This window comes from Takifugu flavidus, chromosome 4 (assembly GCF_003711565.1).
Source record: "Takifugu flavidus isolate HTHZ2018 chromosome 4, ASM371156v2, whole genome shotgun sequence".
Taxonomy (NCBI): Eukaryota; Metazoa; Chordata; class Actinopteri; order Tetraodontiformes; family Tetraodontidae; genus Takifugu; species Takifugu flavidus.
The window spans coordinates 5,486,305-5,511,860 of record NC_079523.1 but is presented as its reverse complement, the minus strand read 5'-3'; the positions used below and the strand labels follow the sequence as shown (position 1 = coordinate 5,511,860).

Here is a 25,556-nt window from a genome sequence, read left to right as displayed (position 1 = left end):
TAACTTTAAATAAATTACCCTTAAATTATACATCAAAACAGATATTTGAGCAGCTGTGCGGCGCTTCTGGGAGCCGGGATACATTCCTGGTCGGAAGATCGTGCGCTGCCTCGAAGATCAAGGCCCCTCCGGGTTTTACTTCTTCATGCACGCTCCATTTGAAATAATGGCTCCTCCGCGACCGCCGCGTCACGTGCGCTAACCCGTCGCCAAACGAGCGAAACAAAGCAACCACTGGGTAACAGCAACATGGGGTTTATTAGACACTTCAATGCCACGTTACACTTCACCGTCTCAATAAGTTACCCCAACATGAAGTGTGCCTCTCGTCCCTTTTCACCTGCTACGCTGGGATTGGTTTAAACAACGAAACCCCCCCCGTGGCGTTTCTGTCACGTTGATAAGTTCAGACTGGCCAAACGCACGCGTACACCAGTCGATGTAGGCGTCCTTACAGCAGGAACACGGACACGTTCTCCCCGACCGTGCGTTATCTTCAGATCATCTCAACAGGGAAAACATTACTGGCGTTTAGAGAACCCTTAGTTCGACCACATTCAGTTGCTAAATTACGGCAAAGTTAGCACCCCGGGCTAATTAGAGGGCTTCCTCCCGGCTCCAGAGACGCGGGAGGGCTGTGAGGTGAACAGGAAAAGTGCTCTCTTCTCCGAAGTACCAAAAATAATCGCAGCTTTTTCTTCATTCGACAACAACGGAAGGGAAATGGCGTCTCTGTAAAACCGTGTTTGGCAGCGAAAAACATTCAAGTGCAATCAAGTGTTAGCTTGTACCAGTTATCTCACACAAAGTCTCGTTTTCTTTGATCATGCAATAAGGCACCACAGCTGGATGTTGGGAAAAAGCTGAAAAAGGCATCTTTTTTGTGTTTTTGAAGTAAAATAAAAATACCATCACTCCTTTCTTTGTCATGCAAATAAATTCAAATACTCTCTTGTAAAAGTTATATAATAGCAAAACTCTTATGTACAGTTCAACGTCCAAAGGTATATTTCTCTGTCTCCCCCTGCACATACGTACACTGTACAAGATTCCCCACATTTACATGTTTCAAATGCGAGTCACATTTTGAGCTAAACCTTTTTCTTTCATAATAACCTCCCAAAAAGAAGGTTTCTAACTATGTACAGCCGATACGCTCGCATGGGGCGCCGCCCATTCAAGCTCCGCCTCCACAGTCAGGACGCTGCCGTCCTGCCGCTCCCTTTTGTGTCCAGGTCCAGGAGGGTCAGAGTCAGTCCTCGAGATGAGGTAGCAGTTTATTTCCCAGTGCAAAGAAAACGAAACAAAGTCCTCGTGCTAATGCGCCTCCGCTAGTCGCTGGCTCTCCTCAGGGGGGCGCTCTCACTCTGAGAGGCTCTGAGGGTGTGTCCGTTGGACAGCAGAGTCTGCCTGAGCTCGGGCTCACAGTCACTCGTGACTCCGGCCAGCTTCACCGGCTTGTGGAAGGAGTCTTCCTGAGGCGGCGACAACGCCGCTGGTTTTCCCGCTCTGCTCGCTGAGGAGGGAAAAAAAGAGCAGCGGTCAGACGAACATGCTTGTTTCTGTCCATCTGCCGAATCAGCAGATTTTAAAAAACGGACCTTTTCTGTCATGTTGGCTCCCTTCTAACAAGTTGTTGTTTTGTGGGAATTCTTGACCGTCCTGTTGGATCCTGTTAGCGGTGCCGTTACACAGCGAGGTCGAGCGCGGCCCCGTGTCGTGCTGCTCTGCTGAGTGGTAGTGGGCCGAGGGGGCAGAGTGCTGCTGGTACTCGAACCCGTGTGTCAGGTAGTCGGGGTCTTTGGAGTAGCTGCTGCGGTTTTCCATGCAATCGGTGCACAAAACGGCACCGTCGAAGGCTGCAGAACACAAAAATAGCACGTTATTAGCTTACTTAAGTCCAAACCGGTTCCTGCCTGAGGGAGCGCATGTAGTACCAGCGGTGTCCACTAGGTGGCCGTTGGGTTGAGGTCCTCCGCCGGCCTCCACGCGGATGCACACGTCCTGCCGCTCGGACAGCGTGCCCTGGGAGGACAGGTAGCTGGGAACATCTGGAGGAATGATGGTCTCATCTGGAAGAGCAAAACCAGATGTTTGAAGCAGGACGGCCGTCGCCACGACGGGACGCCGCCTGTCGTCAGCGTGAGCTCACCTGTGTTGGTGACGCTGCACTCTTCGCTCTTCTTCCTCGTCTGGTAGATGATGCACACCCACACCAGCGACGTCACCACGATGCTGGTCACCACGGCGATGACGATGATCCCGATGGTGACGGTGTTCAGCCCCGCGGGGGGCGAGCAGGGGCCGCGGCGCTGGCTCACCATCAGCTGGCTGTGAGCGCGCTCCGTGCCCAGCGTGTTGGACATGAGGCAGGTGTAGCGGCCGGCGTCCTCCATGGAGGCGGGGCTGATGACCAGCAGCTGGTTGCCGGGGGTGAAGTGGTGTCTGTCGGAGGGGCGCAGCGGCTGGTCGTTGCGGAGCCAGGTGATGCGCGGCGGCGGGCTGCCGAGGGCTTTACACTGCAGCGCCACCGTGTCTCCCGCCACCACGCGCCGGTCCTCCAGGTCTTGAGCCAGGTGGGGCGTTTCTGTGATTGGGGGGGGGAGAGTTCTCATCAGGAGCTGCCGGAACACCGAGTCAGCGTTTCTATTCACAGAGGTTCCGAGCTCTCAGGTTTCTGCTCCGCCTCGGGATCGATTCCTAAAGTATCGATTCCAAACGGGTGACTCAGCGGAGCGGAGCGGAGATGTTCTGAGACCCAGACAAACAGCAGCTCTGTCACACTGCTCTGCTACTTCAGAGTGTGTGTGTGTGTGTGTGTGTTTTGAGGCGGGCCTCTCCTCTCGTACTGAGCACTTCCACTCACAGTGGGACACACACAGATTAAGAGATCTCACTTAACCCACTTCAGGAGCCCCCCCATCAATACTTTCTCCCTCTCCATTCTCCACCTATGAATTCAACACACACACACACACACACACTCTCTATGTCCTTGCCTCCCATTTTTCTCCCAGCCTCTCCTTGTCCAGACAGGGGGCCCCTCAGTTTCAGCCCCCTCGGGGAAGTGCTGCGTTGCGGCCGCCGGGCCTGTAGGCGGCGTCGCCATTTCCTGTGGTTTTTTTTTTTTTTAACCACGAGCAGCTCTGCTCAGTTCAAAGCCGGAGGACAAAAGCTGGTGTGTGTCCCGCGATGGTTATTGGGTCGCAGCTCCGCGTTGTTTGATTTAACAGTGTAAAACAGCCAATAAACTGGGAGCAGTGAAGCAGGCGTGACCATCCCTCCCACAGAGAGGAGGGGGGGGGGGACGCCGAACAAACGCCCCTCTGTGAGATCCACTCCTCTCTTCCCTCCCAACCCCCCCTTTGACCCCCCAACTCTGACCTTTGGTCCTTGACCTACAGCAAGGCCACAGCTGCACAGAAAGAAAAATAGGATCATTCTGCAGCTCCGTGCTGAGCGGTGCAGGACGGCGCTCCCGCCTGTCCGCGCGTGCACGTGGACGTGCTCAACACCCAGTAGCGGAGCGGGATGGGTGGGGGGTCACCATCTGTAGTGGAAGCGCAGGCTCGACCTGCTCTGGTTCTTACCCAGCACGGTCAGAGTGGCGTTGGCAGAAACGGTGCCGGCCGTGTTCCTGGCGGTGCAGCTGTACAAGCCCATGTCCTCCGGTTTGACGTTCGTGATGAAGAACACGTCGTCGTCGGGCATGACGTACATCCGGCGCTCCCGGGCGGCGGGGAAATCTGTGCCGCCGTCCTTCTGCCAGGCGATCTGCGGTGCGGGGTGGCCCTTGGCGGCACACTCCAGTCGGGCCTTGTGACCCGTCCTGATGGTGCTGTCACTGGGCGTCTTGATGAAGGACGGAAGAACTGTGGGCAGAACATCCAAATGCGACTAAGAACACGCCGTGCAGCTTCAGCCCAGAGCCCCTCGGCGTTGCCAACCCACCGTTAACGATGAGGCGCGCCTTGCTGGAGTAGGTGGAGCCAAAGTGGTTGGTGATGATGCACTGGTAGCGGCCCTCGTGGGCGAAGGTGACGTGCCGCAGGTGCAGGGTGGTGGTGTACTCCATCATGCCTGCTCCTGTCCCCGGGGCCTCGGACGTGCCTGGGCGGTGACCCCGCACGTGGGCGAAGTTCTCCGTCTCGGCGTCGCGAAGTAGCTCCTGATCCTTCCACCACGCGAAGGCCATCGGGGAGGAGCTGCTGCTCACGGCCTTACACGTGAGACGCACGTCGCTGCCGAGGACCACTAGGGTGGTTTCGGGCTGGGCGATGATTTGAGGCTTCGGGAGGTCGTCTGAAGGGAAGAGGACGGAAAACTGTAGCTTGAAGAGGCCGGCGAATCCAAACCGCACGTTTGCAAGTGTGTGAATTCCAGGATGGGGGCAAAGGTCACATACTCACCACACACGAAGCTGCTGGGAGGAGCCTGGAAGATGCTGGTGCCTTTGAGGCCCTCTGGGTGGGCACAGGTGGCGCTCACACTCGCCTGCAGCAGACGAGACACCAACCAGCCGGGCAGCCACTGGAGCTGGCAGTCGCACAGGAAGCTGTCGCTCTGGATGAGACTGGAAAGAGCCGGAGTGTCAGCGCCCGCATAAATCAACACGCTGGAAGTGTTAAAAACAGAAGAGAACTCACAGGCTTTTGAGGTTCTTCATTTTACTGAAGGCATCAGGCTGGATGGAGCGCACGGCGTTGCCTCCCAGGTTTCTGTTGGACAGGAAATGATGTTCACAATCCCAAATATGCAAAAGACTTTCACCTTTTCTGGGACTGAGATGTGTCATGAATAAATGGCTGTGTGCGCGCGTGTGTGCGTGCATGTGTGTGTGTGTGAGCAGACTAAACGTGGTTGTCGTTGCACAATAAATGGGTTTAGGTTTCTGTCTCTGGGATGAGCGGGAGATCAACGTTGGATACTTACAGGTGTTCCAGGCTCTCCAGGCCCAAAAAGGCATTTTCAGCCACTGACTTGATCTTGTTCCCAAACAGAATTCTGTGCAGGAGAAGGATGGGTAGAAACAAGCAGAGACACACAATTAGTGACTGAACCTGCCAGTGGAAAAGGGGGATTGAGGGACTGGTAATCTGAACTGGGCAGGAGATCAAACTGGAGAGGGAACTGGGAAATAGGGAGGGAGCACCTGGACTCTGCGCTGCTCTTCTGAGACCACTTTTATCTTTATTAGACGTTAACAGCAACTACTGTGTCTGTGTGTGTGTGTGTGTGTGTGTGTGTGTGTGTTCCCATGCAGATCTTATAAGGACATACTCATGTGAGTGTGTCTGCATGTGTGTTTTTCTGTCAAGCCTGGTTTGAGCCCAGAAATGAGCTGCTGCTCCCTCTGATTGAGGGTCCTAATCCCTCCTTCCACCCTCTCCCTACTGCTACCCCCCCCCCATTGAAGGCTTCACAGGAAGGGGAGACATGGCTGGCTGCTTGACAATGAAGACCCCAGTGTTCAGATTCATCCACACAAGCAAATGTGCACCTCCCCAGGGACGACCAGAAGCCACTCTTTCATTTACAGGAAAGTAATGATTGATCAGTATTTTCATCTGTGGAACCTTCTCTCCTCCTTCATAAGCTGCTTTAAAGACATTTGCTGTGATGAGCACTTTGATGTCTCATCCATTCTGCTGCATTTTCCCCCCATCGCTCACGCTGGCAGCTTTGGGATGCAGTGGGCTTCTCCCACCAACGCCGTGACAAAAGGGGCGAGGTCAAGAGGGCGGGCTGTGTGGGACGTTTGATGTTGATGGCTGAATGCAGCCCTCAATTTCACCCTCTCTCAGTTCCAAACAACAAGGGCTGTGCAAGAGAGGGGAGAGTGGAGGCATGAAGCAGAAATAGAAGTAAGCCTATTGGGGCGCTAACCCCCGCCAGCTTGAAGAAAAGCCCCTTTTCTCTCTCCTCAGCTTGGCCTTTCTCCTTCAGCAGGGCTCACACTGGGAACCATCTTGGCAGGACATCATCTTTTCATCCCACAGGTTGATGAGTGCTGCTGCCAGAAACTCTGGAATAGTTTTCAACGTTGGGCGTTCCACTTGTTGGTGAGATTACAAAAAGTGAAATAATGAAAGCCAGGCTGAACTGGGGGCAAACCGACGCTGACTACGGCATATTTGATATTGGTTGAGCCACGATGGACCGAAGAAAGAGCTCCGATCTGTCCACAAAGACGAGAGAAAATCGAATTTCTGGCTGGTGAGAATGAGCGGGCGATAACGAAGGAGGGGGCGGAGCCGAGGTTAAGAAAAAAAGCACCATGGGAGACACTTACAGCTTGTTGAGGCTGTCCAACCCAGAGAAGGCCCCATTGGTGTCCTCTATTGTGCCCGAGATGTCGTTATGGTCCAGCTCCCTGTGGAGAGTGAGAGAAAAGAGGGGGATGAGAAAGAGAGATGGGAGGAGAAGCGGGACAGGGACAGGCTTCGCCAGCGCTGAGGCATTACACAGTCCGGTCTCGGAGTCACGGGTGACCCCTTGGCCGTTGCTCACTCCCTCGCTCCACCCCACACCCCCGCTGCACCTGGTCTTAAGACCGGCTCTGCTCTGCCAATCAAGCACGTTCTTCCGTTGGAGAAGAGTGGAGGGTGTGTGTGTGTGTGTGTGTGTGTGCATTGATGTTTCTCTGCAAACCCAGCAGGGGGGAGAGTGCCTCAGGAAGAAATGACCAGGAAAAGTTCTGAAATAAAACCAGAAACTACCCAGTTGCAGCACTCCTGAACACCTCAGACGGCCCGGGGAGCTGCTTTTGCTGGTGTCCCAACGTTCAAACACTTCTGTGCATCGAAAACACAAGTGAGTGAGCCAGAGGACCCTTCTTTCTGTGAACAATAACCCCCCCCTCCTGCTCTTCCTTTCTGAATTCCCCTCTGGTTCTTTTCAGCCTCCTTTGGCTGCTGTCTAAGTTGGACTGGAGAAAGGGGGCTGCCAATTTCCTTCTCTTTCTGGCTGGCTGGATGTGAATGCCCACCGCCTTGTTAAAGCAAGGCCAGTGGTGGGGGTGTCGAGCAGCGAGATCGGCTCCAGAGGAGGGAGGGCACCGGCGAGCTAACAGCCCCCGTGGCCGAATTAGATGGAAGACTGGCTTGTTTGGAGCTTTCACACCCTGACACAGGCTCCAGCCCCATGCCAGCATAACCCACAGCAGAGGCCCAATTAAAGCTCCCCCAGCTCCTTTTCAGGGCCCAGTCTACGCCCATCCTGCCCTTCACTGATTAGATTAGGGCTGCCTCAAAGACACCGAGAGCGGGGGCAATACAACTGAAAGAGCAGATCGAGCTGAATAAAAAGACAGAGACGTGTGTGTGCACAGAAGGATTACCTAAACATATGACAGAACACAATAAAGATAAGAGGGGAAGAAATGTGCATTAAGAGAGCTTTTAAAGGTCATTGCAAAATGAAACAAGGTGATTAATGAAAGCCAAGAAAGGAAAACATGAGAGAAGCACTGAGGTAATGCTCCCACGTCCTCTTCTTCCTACCCCAGCCTTTATGGTGGGTTATCAGGTACGCGGTGTTCCGTCAGAGGCCTCTATAGTGAATTATTTAATACCACGGTGATGTACTTACAGGACACGTAAGGCCTTGAGGCCTCTGAAGGCTCCCTCTGTGATGTGGCTGATGGCGTTGTGGCCCAGGCGCAGGGTGTGGAGGTCTCCCAGCACAGACAGACTTCCTTCATCCAAGCGAGTCAGATTGTTGTATGACAGATTTCTGGAGGTAGACATGAAGGGGGAGACGGAGGGAGGGGAAAAAGACGGTTCTGTGTGAGGTCTGGAAGGAGACGACTGGCTGTCACCCGTCCAAGGAAACAGGCGCTGTTAACTTAGGTTAGATGTCTACTCCACGTGCTGTTGCCCAAAACCTTCAAACAAGCCACAAAACTTTTTCTCTTGCTAATTTATTCCTTACACATCTCGCGGATGAAAACAGTCGACAAAGCCGATAATATTTCTTAAAGAGCTGATAAAGGCAGAGCGGTACATTTTGCTGCCTTCTTGCCCTCTGTTTCTGTGACCAAGCCTTAGGTGTGCTCGACCAGTCATGTGTGCACAGACCACCCTGCCCCCCCCCCCCCTCAGGAATGCAATAACAGCCTCCTCATAAGGACAGGTCACTCTTTGCTGTCACTGGTGTTGCTGGGAGCACAAACGGACTAAAGCGAATGCTAGCTGTGTCTGTACTCCACGACACTACAGGCAGCGAGGCCTCTGCTTAGGAGGCACTTTACATCAGCGATGACAGCAGCCGTGTCTACACAACAGGATAGGCTCACAAATTTGCTAGACAAAGGCTGTGAACGTGATCCTTGAGTGAAATTACCACAACACGACCGGTAAAGGATTACATGCTGGTTTGCTAAAACCCCGCGCTTCAGAAACGAATACAAAACCTCTTGTCAGAGGGCTTCAGTGCTATTGAGCTGAGCTCTAATTATGGGATAAACAGGCTTATACTGAGAATAGCGTTGTGTATTGAGCGTTAAAGCACAGTGTCACTTCATCCTTCAGAGAGCAGAGGATGATATGGGCGGGTTGTGTTGGGATTCTCTACAGGACAAGAGGTTCAGATTACACGATACGTAACACATTCTGCAGTTAGCTTTAAAAAGAACTACCAATTTGTTTTATCAAACTGCATCAGCTTTGATTTCTCTGTTGCCCTGCGCTCTCCCTTGGCGCTCATCTTTACAGGATTACGGTCTTTAACCACAGTCTACCAAAAGCTTTCTGCATGAGGGCATCTGGCATGAGGGTCTGAGGGTTTGGGCTAATTTAAATGCTAGTGCTACTCACAGCTCCCTCAGCTTTTGGCAGAATTTCCATCCATCTGGGTTGATGCGGGCTATGGAGTTGTTACTGAGGAATAGCTGCTGAAGGGAGGTCAGTCCATACAGGGAGCCACTGTTTACCTCCGTCAGATTGTTGTAGTCCAGGTGGCTGCAAGAGACGAATGTCAGATAAATATATCTTCTTAGCGTTTTATTCAAACCGCAGGGTTGTGGTTTTTTTTTACATACAGGGCTTTCATCTTGGCCAGGTCCCAAAAAGCTCCATCAGTCAGTTTGCTGATGCTGTTTCTTTGCAATTTGAGAACTTCTAGGCTGGACAAACCCTGGAAGGTCAGACCCTCCACCTGACGTATGCGGTTCCTGTTCAGCTCACTGCAGAAGAAGAAAAAGAAAGTAAAAACATTTGAAAGGAAGTAGAAAAGAGTCGGGGAGACGTTTAATCATACTTCAAAGTGTCAAAATATGTCCCACATTGTAAAACAGACATTGATTGAGGAATGCTTCGCCCTCATTGTACACTTCCATCCATCACATCGTAGTCAAAACCAAGAAATCCTGCACGGTTCAGCTGGAGGCAGAGAGGGTTGTAGCTAACAATCCCCCAGCTTTACACACATTCCTCTCTGGTGTCCGTTCCACCGGTGGCAGGAAGCCAGGACTCTATACACTGAGGGGTTAGCCTACCGACCAGGGTCAGCTTATGACTCCATAAATTAACAGTAACACAAAAGAGATGCCCCAGCAACAAACATGGCGTAAAATTTTAAACGCTGTGATGGTTATTTATTCATGCTGCAGCGGTCAATCAGGCTGTCAAAGCCCTCAGGTCGGCCACATAAATATCCCCATGAGCTCGTGTGTGCGCGATGTGCAGCATCACCGCGTCCACCTGTCTGACAAAAGGCACCTGAGGAAACTGCTGGAGCCACAATGGGGAGGACGGCGCTAAGTGTGTCGCTCACTAGACTGGAACCGCTGAGCAACAAATCAGTTAAGCGCGCTCTTATGCTAGCGGGAAGTTTAACAAAGATAAAGACTCACAGTGTGGGGACTGAAACAGCCACTGTGGGGATAAGGATGGAGGCAATAAATCACTGCTCATATGGCTCAGGTGTTTACCTAGCTGGGTTTTATCCAACCCTGGAGAGACGGCTCCTGCTAATAGCACTGAAAACACACCAGCCGTGATGCTAAGTACTCACGCAACACAATATAACGGTTGTAATAAGACTAAAGCTGAATATTCTGACAGATTAGAATCAAACCCTGACGGGCCTGGGGATGGATGGATGCGGGGGTACTTACAGCAGGGTCAGCCTCGGAAGCTGGAAGGCTCTGACGGGGATCTGGCTGATGCGGTTCCTGCTGAGTCTCAGCACCTGCAGGGTGGAGCCCAGGTGGTCCAGCGCTCCCAGCTCCAACGCGCCGATTTTGTTATTGTTCAGGTACCTGAACGCAACAGCACATCAGTTCTTGAGAATCACTAGAATTACAACGAAGTATCATCAACAGGTTCTACTCACAGGTCTTTTATCTGGAGGCCTGCTGGGAAGCTGTATCCTCTGAGTTCTGTGATGTCATTATTGCTCAAATCCAGAGTTTCCACGGACACCAGCGGTGCGATCCGACTGCCTTCTATCGTGCGTATTTTATTATGATGTCTGGAGGAGGATAAAACACAAAAAGGTGAGTCTTGTTTGCATTTGAAGACCTACTGTTTCCACCTGCAGAGCGTTCCCATCACTGGCTGTGAAAGCACCAGAGGAGTTACTGTCACCAGAGGAAGCCACTCCAAATTCCCAGACTTCCCTAAAGCCACTCTGGCACAAGAGCAGAGCACACAGAACAAAGAGGACTTCGTGCACCATTAAATGTGTACTTAAGGAGAGAGGCTGGCCTCCTTTAAGGACACGGCTGTAATCCTCGCCGAGGCTAAAATGCAGAATTGGTTTGATGGATGAAGCATCTTGATCATATTTGGCCTCTTTAGAGAAGGTTAGAGAAGGAGGGCGAGTCTCTGCTGGTCCTCCGCTGGGTGCTGTCATCCCGTTAGCAGCAATATTTTCACATGATCCACAACTTCTCTTCATCGAAATGAAGGTTTGAGGACACTAATGGGAGCACAGGAGTCATTTTATCGTCTTTTCCCTCCCCAGTTTTATTTTAGTTGACTGCAGTTTTTCATCTAGTGAAACTTTAACTGGTCACCTTTTAACCCCGTTCATAAGCACGCAGCTTTTATTTGGGGGATCTGACTGCAACGACTTTGAATTATTCATTTGCATTTTCTGTGCCATTAAAAATTTGTGTTGGGTTATTTTTGGAAATCGGGGTCAAATTTAACATGACAAAGACGGGGGAACTGTTCTGCATTTCAAAACCGGGGGACAGTTTAGAGAGCGACACAACACAGATGCTCCATTTGGAAACACACAGGTTAATAAAGAACCCTGTTGCACGTCCACCTCGTTACACCTGGAGTCTCCGTCGAGATGTTTACATTTGTGTGTGCACGCGTCACGCCACGTCACGTCACGCCATGTTTCAGAAGCGTGTTTCCGCGTTACAACTCGGGAAAGGGGATTAAAATCTGAACTTCGGAGGAGACCAGATTCCATCACGGAATCAGTTTTCCTAACTCGGGGAAATATTCCAGATATGCACGAAGCGCCTGAGGAGAGCGGGTGCACGACGGAGGCTGCACCTTTATGCTTCCGTGTAGGCGGCGGAATTTGCATTCAAACGTCAGCAGACAGGCGGCAACTGTGGCGTTGCTGCGTTTCATAGCACATAAGTCACCTTTTTTTGTTTTTACAGGATCGGTCCTCCAACAGAAAGACGCTCTCAAGTATCGAATGTTTATCTGATGCGGCACGTGCGCGTTTGCAACGTGACGGCGTCCTTGAGAACGTGTCTCTTTAGTAAACACTTCTTCCCTCAGGCAGCATCCTTCTCACCCCTGTTGTCCGCCTTCACTCCATATAATCCGCCTCCTGACTTTCACTGACAACTTTTAATGGGGGGGTGTTAAACACCCGTTACCACACAGCCTGGAGGCAAAATGTGTCCCAACTGAGACGCCCCTCCCTTCTTTCTACCCTCCAGCCAGCAGATGGACACACAGACACATAAACACACATTTGATGGTGTCTGAGGCGAGGAGGGTCCGCGTCACAGCAGCCCACCTGAATAAACAGTGGCAGGAACCATTAAAAAACGAGCCCCCCCCCCCCCCCCCCCCGCGCACGCACGCACGCACTCGCAAACAAATAAGTGCACGTGTGGGACAAAGCAGCAGACAGTGGCTGCAGTGAGCTCCAGCAGAAAAGCTCAGGAAAGGTATGGGGGGGTGATGGGGTAAGTGGGGTCAACAGCTGGTGACCTTTGCTGGGAAAAACAGATCTGTCTGAAACTGGTGGGAGAGGCTGACCTCTCTGCTCCCCTCCCCCGCCTTCTCCCACCACTAAACCTCACCCCTCCCACAGTCAGGCTCCAGCTGTGGATGACACACAGATGAAGCTCGAGCTCAGCGTAGCTGAAGTTCTCACACACACACTCACACACACACTCACGTCTCTGGCAGTGTTCACAAATGTGATTATCAGAGGGCCTCCAACATCTCAGATAAAGATGAGCCCAGTTCGTTTCTGCTGCCTTTGAAGTCTCGTTTCGCTCTGTCCTGCTTCTAAATACCTCTAAATTCTAAATCTTTTTACAGTGCCTCATTGACCATCTGATTATCAAAGCCTCACTCATCTCGACACCTCTTTGATGTACACGGCGTTACACCAGGGAAGCTTTTTTTCGTCCTCTCCTTCTAGGTCTGAAGTTACGGTCGGGATTAAAATCCAATCGCGTCAAAGTCGAATCATCCGGAGGTTCGGGTCACTGCAGCCTGTTTTAAAAAGCTTCTTTGATCTTCACTGAGCAATGAAACAAAGGAGAAGTCTGGGCTTCCGTGGTGGAACTTCCATATTGGCTTTTTTAACTGCGTTGTGTGGTTTTACAGCCTGGCTGTGTTAAGTCATGCACACCCAGCGGGTTTGACAAGTGCATTCTGGGACCACTGCCACGGAGGGTCGTTTTGATTTGGGCTGCTTTGATAGGCTATCTAATTAAACTGAAAACTCCATCAGTCCATCTAAGGTTAGTGACCAGAAACTAGCACAACGTTTGAGTGATGCGTGACTAACAAGGTTAGGGTTAGTAACTACCCTCATAAAAACGCGAGCTTATCTGTTCCTGATGATTCCCACCAGAGAGGATATATGCTGTCTGTCAATGAGAACAATAGCCTGAAGGCTACAGGAAACAGTAAAAAGGCTGGATCAGTTCTCCACCAATGAAAAGACTGGATTTGTCCTTAAACGGCTTGCTTCTTTTGTCCAACAGAGTACTTTTATTCAGCCTCGGTGGCTAAACCGTCTCAGAATAATAGTTGTGACTCATTCTACCAGGCTGGACACTGAACTGGGAGAAGCCACAGACCAACAACAGGTTGCAAAGACTCTACATTTTACTCCAAATCCCACTAATAATGAAAGAGGCCGACATCTTTTCTTTGTACCTGGTTCTCGTCTGGAAAATCTCCATGTAAACCATGATTAATGTAGATCGCCTACATGCTCTTCCATAATATTGATTTATTCAAAGACTCGGCAGCTGTGAGGAGGCTGATTAGCGTGCCGTGTTCAGTGATACTGTCAGCAAGCTAACGAGGTGCGTGTGTCACTGTTGAACAAACTTGCAGTCTGACAACATTCCAAACCACATTAGCCTATAGAAACAACTCTGGCTTCTAATTTTCCAATATTTTCCTGTTGTTGTACTTCCGTACTCCTGAAAAAGTGTGTTCTGGTGGTGTCGTGACCCCTGAGATACCACTGCCCACCTCTCTTTTCCCATCTTTTTATTCTTCCACGCTGGCCTGGCCATGTGAGTGACAGCTGCAGCTGGAAGTGGGCCTTCTCTTCAGCTGCGTGGCTTTGGAAAGATCCCACCCTCCCATCAGACCTACAGGCTTTCCCCTAGCAACAGGCCCCCGGTCGGTCCAAAAAAAGACACCCTGATCATCTGGAGAGGCTGTGACTCTAGTTTGCACAAGTAAAGGTGAACTTGCTCCGGTCTGTTTTGCTTTAAACAAAGAGAAAGACCGTTTGTGCTAACGCTGCAGCTCCAGACTAAAAAGGAAGGCAGAACAACAACACACACCTTTTGTTAACGTGATAAGTCTTTATGTTGATCATCAGGATAAATTCAGAGACAGATGAGACTGTGGAAGCCCAAGCTGAGACTCCTACCACCTGCAGTGACTCCACCATGACTGTGATTTTACAGGAACTCGGCTGCACAGTCAGTTCATCAGCATGCAAGCACTAAGCACTAAAGAATTCAGGCAACTTAGCACGAGGCTATCTGATCTCCAATGTAATCCAAACTAAAACTAAACTATAAAAGCATAAACCAGTGTTCAGCACAGACGTTAGGAGCTGCGGTACCACAGCAACTTTGGGTTAATGTAAAACTCATGAATAGCACAACTAAAATATCATTTATGTCTTATTTTAACAGATGCAGCTGTTAAAACTGTCACTTTTACTAGGCTACGATTCTAATTTACATATTTTAGTGATAATATGGCCATTGTTTGCATTTTGATATTTAATCCCAAGAAACTTGGAATGACGATACTTCTGAACATTATCTAAAATATGAAGTGTCTCATGGCTGTTGTTCTGTATTACATCTAAAGTCTTAAGAAACTCTGATTCAGAGGCTACCGTTATTGGATTTCACAACTTTTCCGACACAGATGACTTTTCCTGGGAGGAAACGTCAATCAAACCACAAGGTGGACAGAGAGGTCATTCACTGACAGAAAGACGAGACATTTATACACAATTATCTTGCATTTCCCCATTAATTGTACAACATCCCACTGTAATCTGTCAAAATGATGTATTCAGCTAATTCAGTAAGTGCTAAATAAACATGCATGTCCCGATCTTCCCATAATTCACATCTAACTCTAAAACTGTCAACTATCTCTGCAGAAATAAATTCCCACAAACCAAATGAGCTTTCAGACTGTCGTGACCTCAGAATGACACAATTTAATGACACAACTGAACAGGATATATTTTTCAGAAGCATTCCTTTCGCTAGCTTCTAAAATTCAAATCAAAATAAAGCTAGCCACCGACTTTCTGACATAGACAAGAGCACACACGCCCTTCCTGAATGAGATACTAAATCTCCAGTGAGATGCAAGCGTAAGCAGTCCCTACAGGCGCAGTTTCACAACAGGGAGGCAGTCAAGGTGGAACGTTACATGCTGACACTCCAGGCAACCAGCAACAGTCACCGCAGGCACACAGCCAGATGAACAAGACCGATCAGTTACTGTATGTGACCTCACGGCGGTTGCTCAAGACGAAGCCCCATTTCTACTCGAACAGATCTCAAGTGCAGCATCTGAACTTGTTTAATGAAACAGCATTACACTCACAGCTAAATTTAATAAGTAGGTTGTGTTACTTCACAGATGCGAGGGTGTATGGGCCTTACATAGATGTCAAAAGACTATTTCTAGAGCATTTCAAAGAGGCTATTCGCCTAAAAATACAGCAACGGAGAGCAGGGTAATTCTGTTACCATGTGAAGCAGCACATCAGGGGTACTCACAGGTAGAGCGATACGATCTTGGAGGCAGCCTGTCCTAAATGTGGTATCGAGGTCAGCACATTGTGGTCCAGCCGCCTGAGATGAGGAGAACAAACGACAATAGGTCAGAGAACAAAACTGAAGAAAGACAAAAAGAGCTGAAGTTTCCTCGCAGAGATCATCTACGGTAGCTTAGCGGCTTCAAAACAATACCAGAACCTGCAGTTTGTATTTTATCCCTGTAATAGATGACTGGCTGGCAAGGCTGCTAAAGATGTCACCATAGTGGGTATCATCACTTGCCTAGCGTGTGTGCGCGCGTACGTGTATGTGTGTGTGTGTACGCACACAGGCGTCGAGTGACACAGAGCCAAGACCTCTCCTCACCATATAAAATATTTACAAGGCCAGCAGTGGCTACAGTATCAGGTGCTGGAGAAGAAGCTTAATATAGAAAACCAACACTTTATTCTAAATTGGACTAAGTTCAAGGCAACGCAGGCGAACGCTCCTGGGAAGTGGAGCAGAAGCGCAGTGGTCATTGAGAAATGATGTGAATGTTCTGCCTGCATTATTCACAGCCTGTCCAAGGATTCAGGACCCTGTTCTGCTTACAATTCCCTCAGGTTGGGGAGGTTGTCCAGCGCTTCAACGTCGATGGTTGTCAGTTTGTTGTGGCTGAGAGTTCTGAGAAGAAACAAACAAAAAAAAGCAGTTATTAAATGTAATAACCACACTGTTCACCAAACTCCCTGTATTTGTCACAGATCAATGGCAACAATTGTCTCTGGCATCAGTGAGCGCACCCGAAAACGCAAAATCAATCCCATCAATTCTGTCCTGGCTCCCTTTCCCAACATTACACACAGCCCGCCTCTGCCAGTCAATTTGCACTTTCCGCTAACAGTGTATTTAATAGCCGACACTTGACTTGTGAGGAGGCTTGTTAGTGTGATTTGTGCGGTGATACAACATTACTGCCATCAGAGTGATGAGAGGTGTGTGTGTATGTGTGTGTGTGTGTGTGTATAACACACATTTATATTTGAGATTGAGCTCCTCGGGCTCCATGAATCAAATTTATTCCTACCATAAACAAGTGCTATCTCTGTCACACACAAACAAATATGTACACACACACACACACACACACACACACACACACACACACACACACACACACACACACACACACACACACACACACACACACACACACACACACACACACACAACCTCCTGCCTGGCTGGCACACCGCCGGCCTGTTGGCAGAGGGAATGCGGCAGTGACAGTGGTGTTTGTGTGGTGGGGAGTTTAACCCAGGCGAGACAATGGAACCCACAGCACTGAGCCGACTGCCTCCCACCCCTCCGTCCCTCTGGTCCAGACGTGAGAGACAGCCCAGGAATGTTTCGCAGGCCTGCCGAAAGATGGCTATTTGTTCCCAGAGGTTTGTTGGTTTGTTTGCTCGTCTGTGGGATTAGGACCAACAAATCCTCTGACCTGTAACTTTAGGCTCATTTATGCTGCGTGTTAAAGGCCCGGACGGGCCGAGCCTCCCGGCCGCCTGGTCTATTTCTCCAAACTTTCCCTTGGTCTTCCATAAACGTTCATCAGAAAGGACGGGGGCAGTCTTGGACAGAGGTTGTTACGTCAAATCAATGATTTATTCAGAAAAAACAGAACTAGTATTGGTGGAGGTGGGGTCAATAATATCACTACAGGCTGGAATCACACGCCTCGCGCTGCCTTTACTCCCATCAATCTCAACACCTTCCTTAGTGGACACGTTTCCATTTCTAGTCTTTTGTTCTTGATTGCAGATAATGACAGCCCCCCTCAAAAAAGGCTTTCTTCTCTGCATCTGTGTGACAAGATAATAGCAGAGCCTGTTGCTGCCCCCCAGGCACAGGTCTGACTGGGAGGTGCGTTACCGTGTCTAGAGTACGCTGGCTGCCCGCCGGATGAGCGGGAACGGGAAAGACAAATGTAAAAAGTGTTCAACAAAATCCCGGTTTCCACATTTTTATGAGCCTCCTCTAGATTTTCAACATTGTACAGCCTGTGTGTGTCCGTCCCCTGGGACAGGGACACACATATGGTTCCCAGTCATGAGCCTAAGGGACACCTCGGGCTGGAGGGTCATAAATTCAGCCAGCACACATACAACACCGGGAAAGTGTGGTCACCTAAGAGATGAGCCTCAGATTTGAAATATATCCTTTTTAACACAAATTCAGCCCAGGGCTTTTCTGTTGTCTTCTTTATGTTGAATGTCGCAGCGTCACACCAAGACAAATTCCTAGCTTGTGTAATACTGTGTATTACATGAACAATGGCAATAAATCTGATTCAATTCAATTCAATTCTGTGTATCTTAACAGAGCGATGCCTGATGCCATAGCCACTTTCAACACGTGCACAAGCACGCATGTGCTTCATTGTCCTTCACCTGAGCTGTTTACACAACTCAAACTTTTAAAAGGTTTGCACCACTGCCTCCCATCCGGCCTCCGCTGGATGATGAAGATGGGGTGGACTCTAAGTGCAGTTAATGTTTTCCAGAGTGACCTTCCAATTAGGTCATTTCTCCAAGTGTTTGCCGAGCAGCCGCAGCAAGCTTATTATTCCTCATCAGTCCTGTTTCAAGAGCAACTAAAGCCCAAAATCTATTTTTTCCTGCTGAAATCAAATGTATTTCGGTATAAAGTAGCGTTGTTGATTGATCCGGGGTCAACTCTCGACGTTTTAGTGAAGCTATTTCAATTTGGCCTATTTCGTGGTAAAAATGTGTGTTTTGAAGTCCTGTAATTGGCTGAGATGGAGGCCAGCGGCGTTTTGACGGTAGCTTTCGTCACGAACCACCACTGTTGGCTCCGGCCCTCCTGTAAAAACCAGCACCTGTCAGTTGGATTGAGAGAACTGCAAACAGCACATTTGAGTTGAAGATTTTAGAACTATTTTACTGTCAGAGATGCTCATTGTTAGGGTTTAGTTGCTCGGACAGAGAAGACAAGTTCTTTGTGACGCTCCACAAAAACCAGAGATAAGACGGCAGCTTCTTTTAGTTTGGAGCTCATCTGCCTAGAAAAGTATGCATGATGGAAATAGATTCAGGCCCCTGTGATTAATCATGGCCAAGACTACAAAGCAGTTGGCCGTAATGGTTCAAACACAACATTCCATTGTACGGTACAACTAGTTTAAACAAACCGGCTGGACTGTTTGACATTAGTCAGCGCGATCAAAATCGAGGACACTTAAAAGAAAGTGCTCTGTGCCGATTGTGTGGCATGTGTGTTATAATTCTTTTATTTTGAATTCGACACCGAGCTCAATTTGTTCTGTCTGGAGGGCAACTGACACTAAATATGCACTTATATGGAGAAGATGGGCCGTATTTAACTCCTAGAACTGTTTCATTGGGTTCTCCAAACTATTCTGTGAGAGACGCAGAGCATTTGAAATAAAAACATCTGGATAAGAACAAAGAGATGAACACCTTCACCGGGATCCTCCTTCAGCTGCCAAAACACAAATGTGTGCTGGATTATAACAAACACTTACAGAATGTTCAGGACCAGATGAGAAATCGTTTCCCTCAACACAAAGCTGAGACAAAAAACCCGTTTAACCCGTGGCTCCGCGGCCGATCTCCAAGAAATTAATAGTTATCAATGATGTGTGCATTATATGGCACCCCCCCCGTCATCATAAAAGTTAGATAATTCTACCGTTACCTGTCAAATATCACTTTACGGCACTGTTAACTGCTGATCAGCCTCGAACGCTGAACCTTACGGGTGATCTGACACATCACACTCATTAAAAGGCTTTTATAAATAGTGGTATTATTGTTGCCATGGGAGTAAGAGGACAGGGGAGAAGAGTGATGTCATAGCACATGACAGTATGTACGCCAGCACACGGTCTGCATGTGGGAGAGAACAGATATGAAGGAGAGAGGAAGAGAGCAAGGATTAACTCATGTACACATACATCATCATTATTTTCCTCTTTCCATCGCTGATACAGCGTGAAATTTGCTCACTGAAAGTGTAAAGTGATGTCAGCGATAAGCCTCCTGTCGTCCATTTGGGAGGTAAAGAAGCCTTAATGTGCCTGATTTCAGAGTGTCATAAAGCTGGTCAAATAATAACCTGAGTGTCTGACTGTCAGACACACACACACACACACACACACAGAAACCTTCCTGTCATTAAAGCCAGTTTATAGCCGGGCAACTGCAGCGAGAGTGTACACAACGCTAACACCAGCTTCAGGCCACCATTTTATGCAGAGGTAGGAAACGGACAACAACAAGGTCACAGTTTTAACAATTTTGACAAGGCACGCCCCGACCAAAAAGGTTCGCCTTAACGACAATAAACGCACAACATCGTTTGCGTGTGCGCCGCCGCGCTTCCTGTTGCCACTTTGGGGCTAAGCTGAAGGGGACGCGGGGCGCTCCACACCAACAAGGGAGAGGTCACGAAGGAGCGTCTGCACTTGCCCAAGGCACTGCGTGAACCTTCAGTCGAGCCAAACGACGCCAGACCAGACTTCCTCGAGCAAGAGGCACAATAATCCTGCTATCCACACAATATACACATAATGTACACACACGGTTTTAAACTAATGGCACTCAATTACTTTCCTTGTGAGTTAAAGGAAATGAGTGTCCCCCAATTAATCTGAACAAATAAGTCCAGAGTACTTAAGCGCTGTATGTCTTTTCACCCTACGGTTATTATTTGAGTGCTACAGGCTGACCCCTCGACTCAAGGGCAGAGAAAAAGACAGGGCCATCAGTCAAATTCTATCCTGCTTGTTAGCGGGATACAGCAATTCTGCAATCACCCTCCACCCATTTGGGGAGAACGATTGTCTTAATGGCGGCCTGCACATGTAAAACTGTCTAGACACAAGGACTCTGAGGCCGCTTTGCTTTTTCCAGTAAGCCAGAATTCCTGGGGAGAAGCTTCTTTAACTGCGCACAATCGCACTGTCCAAGTCACACTTTTTTTTCCTCTTCCTCTCCACATTGCGAAAGTCCGACCAGATGTTCATCGATCGAGCATGCTTCTTACACGCTGCATTCATGGGCGCGGGAAAACACCCCTGTGTGCCTTCATAGGGACAACTGGATGGATGCAGAGAAGGGGTTAGAGTTGGAGATCCATGAAGACACTAGACTGAGGGAGGGGGCACCTGTTAGCCCTTTGTGTGAACACCACGGAGCCACGATGAAGTTCCAAACTGTTCCACATCTGGGCTGCAACTGGGGGTGGGAATCATTCCTGATTCGGTTTAAAAAGATTCTACAATATCATCCAACTGCAGAAACAATAGCCTGATGACCGCCGAGTACATGTGCAGCACCATTAACAGCAACACTTAATGACTGTTATTAGCATGTTATTATAAAGCTGTTCCCACAGCACATGTACCGACCGTCAGCTTCCGACACTGACAAAAAACAACATAAAAAGTGAGGGCCGTGGATAATATAACGCAAACCCTTTTAAATCCTTGTGTTGGTCTTCCAAATATCTAAAGAAGACCGCCAGTCAACCAAGTTGCCATAATCGTCCCCGTTACCACGAGATTGCAAGTGCATAAAAGAAATGCACTAAAACCACCAGGGGCCGTGCAGTCGAGTAATACAGCTGTTGTAGCTCCACCTACGCTATAATAAAACACAAACTTATGATTTATTATACTTTCAGATCCATTATCAAGTCCATGTGAGCACAACTAACAGGAAAAATAAATAAGTGGTGAGTCAATACTGATGGAAAAGGGATCTGAAGGCATCAGCCGCCCCCCCAGGCCAGGTAAATCTGCAGCTTTACCCTCCACCCACCAACCACCCAGCTGAGGTCTGAGCTCCAGTCCGGAAACCACCAACACAGACTCATTTCCTGATGGAAACCACCAAAACCAACAATGATGGGTTATTTACCAGCAAGGTTTGAGGTCAGGGCTCGAGGATGAGTTGCATCAGAACATTTGGTTAACGCGGCACCTTGGGGAATAGCCACAGTAGCAGATATAACATTAAACAACCTTTTAAAAATTAGCTTTTTTATTGATTTAAAAAGGAGGAACACTGGCTGTAAGGATATGACACGATAAATCTGCCTTATTTCTTCCCAACCGCAGCTATCGGGGGCCAAATTACTGCTTTTGTTGCTATTTGCTCTGAAAATCACATTACGCCTGTTGCACTGTGGGGTGGGGGGAAAATGCTTTTTATGCACATTACCATGACTCCAAATAAGATAAAGCACCACTCCTGAGAGGCAACATGTGAGTATGTTGGACCCGACTCGCTTTGAATGTTATTAAACTCTTCATCTAACAGAAGCAATAGACAAACCTTGGCCAGATATTTAACAGCAAAGAGGTAGTTTTTGCAGGATTTCCTTATCATCCGAGTTCAGCACATAGAACATGCAAAAGCTCTAAAAAATGTGCATCTATTCCCTTTAGTGAGCTGTTTGTCCGTTACCGTAAGCTGGATTTAAGATCCTGCATTAAGATAACTGCAAAAAACCCACACCAACGGTTGGGCAGCGCCTGATTTATCTTAAAAAGGGTTTAATCCGCCTCCACTGGGAGTAAAGCAAAACACTGTGGTTGTTGTGAAACACGCCTGTATGTACTTAAAACTGTATGGAAGATGGAGGCATGCAGGGGGAAAGCCTGTGTTTACCGACACATGTGGATCCTGTCCTCCCTGTCAACATCACCGCCGTGCCGCCCTCCACGAGATAAACGTGACAGCGGTGGTCAAATCCGTGCTGCTTTCACTTTGACTCGGGTGGCTGGAGTCAGCACAGGACAACTGGTATGGTTTAAACCCTAAATCCCTCCTGTGCGCGGCAGGCAGCACCCAAAGGTCTGAACGTGGGTGGGTATTATAAATGGAGGACAATAATTGTCTGTCTGACGGCTCCCTTTGATTTAACCGCCAGCATAATGAGCCTATCTTGGGCAGCGTGGAAATATGCAACCTAGGTGTTTTAGAAGATAATTTGAAGCCATAAAGCCATTCCCTCGGAAAACAACAAGACGGCGGCTCCTTGGATCTCGAAAGATAAGGTAAAGGTAATCATAAAGTAGATGTTACAAGCGGACTTGTGTGAGTTTCCCAAAGGACTCTTCTTTACACAAAGCAAAGCTTGAGCGTTGGTATTTAAGCAGGGCTGCAGCAGCTCCGCGCACGTGAAAAACAGAATCTGCACTTTAACTTGGGCTAAGTGGTGCTGCCAGAGACAAAGTCTTGTTATTCATCATTTCACCGGACTTGCGCAAAGGTTGCTTCCCAGGGGAACGCTAACGGACAGCCTAGGTTTCTCATCACCTGTCGAAAGAGATTACAGCTCCTAAATATTAAAATCTGCAGGTTCAAGGAGATAAACAATCAGTAATGTGATATCAGCTGTTTTTTTAAAAGTTGTGTTAGGGGAAAAAAACAGCTACGGCGTGGCTGCCCAGACAAAAGAACGCTGGATACCAAATGGTCAGCTAACATTTTAGCAGACGACGCTACGCAGATGGATCCCGCTGCTCACTGCTGTGCACGGTCACCCTCGTGTCTATTCTGAGCCAGAGAAAACCCTGGGAGCCTTTGGTCTCTAACCCCGCATTCCCAGCGACAAACACAGATGCCGTAAATTCTGCAGCAACATGTGAAACTGTGGCAGAAGTTTCAGAACCGCCGGTGGACGTCCTTAAAACGCACGGCGAGGTCTTTACATAAACTGTGCCATTCAACTTGGTAACTCCTGAAATTTCCTGAGGTTCCATGATAATGTTCTAGATTGGCCAATTTCCTAAACAAGCCGGCGGCACAGGGCTCCGATTGTTGAAGCCTCCATCCTGAAGACAATGCTCCACTTGCTGGAAATGTGATTTGTAAACTAAGGCCGAACCTGTCGTGTGTAAGGAAAGCAAAAGTTTATTAGTTATGACACGTTATTTACCTCTCAAACCTAAGAGAGCAGTTAGTTCAGTAAAAAGGAGGTTTTCAAAGGCAAAAGTCAGGGGAATTTAAACTCCAACACTTGGATTTGTAGTTTCTGCCCCAAAGAAAGGGCAGATGCACGTCACGACTCAAGGGAATTTCGTTTTTTCTTACCTTAATTCAGAAACTGAAAAACAAAAAAAAAAATGGCACAGCGTAGTTGGAAGAGACGTGGTAAAAAGAACTAAAATGCAAGAACAGTCTTGTTCAAGCCCGAATGAGATGGGTCCCCTGCAGAAATGCCGCTGGCGCTTCAATTAATTCAGTTCACAAGAAATGGGGCCCTAAACCAGGGGACTGGGGCTCGCTGCAAGGGACCTTCCACTCAACTCACCAAATAACAGAAATTAAAAAGCTAAAACGAGCACATCGGTGCTCATTACAGCGGGACGAGCAGAACCACAACATTGTCCCTCCATAAAGCCTATTCTGGACGCAAACTTTAAAAAAAACACTGCAAACTTTTGAAAGTTTAAGTGAGGAAAACCTCTGCACGTTATCCCATTTTACCTTTACAGCGTTGCCCCGTTATGGGCACGTCAATAAATAGGCAAGGGCAACTTCACTTACAGGGAGACGGTCCGGGCCGGCAGGTCCGGGGGCGCAGCTGTCAGCTCCCGGCTGCTGCAGTCCACCCAGTCCCCGCTGCAGGTACAGTTCAGGGCACAGGGTAAGTCCGAACTGATTCCAGAACTGACGATCACTTGGACCGACAAAATTAGATACAAAACACACCGGGGATCAAATCCAAATCGTCCCAGGGACGCCGCCATTTTGTATCCACTTTTAATAGCGCGACCGCTGAACTATGTCCTCGCACCCACAAACCGGGAACAGCTCTGGGGGGAGACCGCACGCCGCTTTAGCACATTAAATGTCTCGTTTGGCAACTATCTCACACAGGCTGCTGCAGCGGGGAGCGCTTTCCATCCCAGGGAAGAGGGGTTAAGAAGACAAGCTCCCCAGTCCAACTTTCTCTGGTGTCCGACGCGGGCTGGAAATCAAAGGTGATTCCCAGATCACCGGCTGTGTGCGTCACCCTAAACTTGGAGATAACGTCCCAAAAAAGTTGTCCGCAAAGCAGTAAAAACTACTTTATCGGCAGTGCTGGTGACTTTAGTGACATTTTTTAAAAAACAGCGAACTGTAGCTTTGAATGTAGTCTCTCTTATTAAAAAAAATAAATCACAGCCGCTTCTAAGTTGGTAAAACGGTGAACGCGGCGACTTTTGAGGTCGTTGTAAATGCCAGCCACAGAGTTGAGGATGCAGACAGTAAGTGCGGGAGGTGCGGGAACGGATCCCGAATCATCAGTCTCTCCGGCGGAGCTCCCCGTGTTGCCCGCAGCTCCTTCTCCGGTCGAATAGATCCAACTTCCAAATGCGCTCAGTCCGTCCCAGAGGAGTTCTTCCGTCGGTCCATCAGGTGCAGACTGCGGTCACGAAACCTCGACGATCTGGTCAATAGCAAAATCTAGTCCCCCTCCTCTCCGTGCGTGTACCACCACCATGAGTTTTTTCCTTTCTTGAATTACTTTTCCTTTTTTCTCCTCTCTCCGCGATCGTTCCGTGGTCCCACGTTGGATCCACAACAGTTGCTGGAGGACCCGCCCCTGGCCCGCTGCGATTGGCTGGTTCGCCTCGATGGGCGGGCTTAGCTCTCATCTGATTGGTCGTCGCGGGCGCTGGTTGCGCGGCGGAGTGCGGGAGAACCTTTGAGCGGCCGTCAGTCAGCGGTTGGAGGCCCCGCCCACGTTTCCCACCCCGGGGTGTGAAACCGCACCACCTCCTCTCACTCTCACTGCTTCTTAAAGAGACAATCACCGGGATCAAGCCCTGTAATCGCATTATAACAAGCCATAATAACATAATTGGCTCCGATACTACAACAGCGCCTTTAAACGTGTTTGTCAGCAAGGGCGAAATCAAGATTTACAGAAGAAACAAAAGAGAAAGGTATAAATGGCCCGTTATTGTCTTTCAATAGTCCGCATTCTATAGCAGGGAATTCAAACCAGTTTTGCACATCATTAAACCTGACAATAAATG

The 25,556-nt window shown here is 48.9% G+C and overlaps 1 protein-coding gene across 1 annotated transcript; it reads right to left on the bottom strand.

The window, feature by feature from the left end:
- Window positions 1–239: 239 nt before the first annotated feature.
- lrig1 (leucine-rich repeats and immunoglobulin-like domains 1) lies at window positions 240–25,086 on the bottom strand. Its single transcript, XM_057031293.1, has 18 exons — window positions 24,079–25,086; window positions 16,091–16,162; window positions 15,497–15,571; window positions 10,336–10,473; window positions 10,118–10,261; window positions 9,041–9,184; window positions 8,817–8,960; window positions 7,591–7,734; window positions 6,293–6,373; window positions 4,933–5,004; window positions 4,647–4,718; window positions 4,410–4,573; window positions 3,952–4,302; window positions 3,591–3,872; window positions 2,153–2,587; window positions 1,938–2,072; window positions 1,602–1,859; window positions 240–1,516 (listed from the first exon to the last, which is right to left on the bottom strand). The coding sequence occupies exons 1-18, from the start codon at window positions 24,279–24,281 to the stop codon at window positions 1,332–1,334; spliced, it is 3,099 nt and encodes a 1,032-aa protein (XP_056887273.1). The 5' UTR covers window positions 24,282–25,086; the 3' UTR covers window positions 240–1,331.
- Between the last annotated feature and the right edge of the window lie 470 nt (window positions 25,087–25,556).

Bases quoted from the DNA above. Each gene is read 5' to 3' on its own strand.
- lrig1 (XM_057031293.1), bottom strand. From the start codon at position 24,281: ATGGCGGCGTCCCTGGGACGATTTGGATTTGATCCCCGGTGTGTTTTG. The intron at 7,735-8,816 runs GTGAGTAGCACT...GTCTACCTCCAG, and splicing joins TGCCAAAAGCTGAGGGAGCT to AAATCTGTCATACAACAATC. The intron at 4,719-4,932 runs GTAAGTATCCAA...CCTGTCCAACAG, and splicing joins CTGGAGAGCCTGGAACACCT to AAACCTGGGAGGCAACGCCG.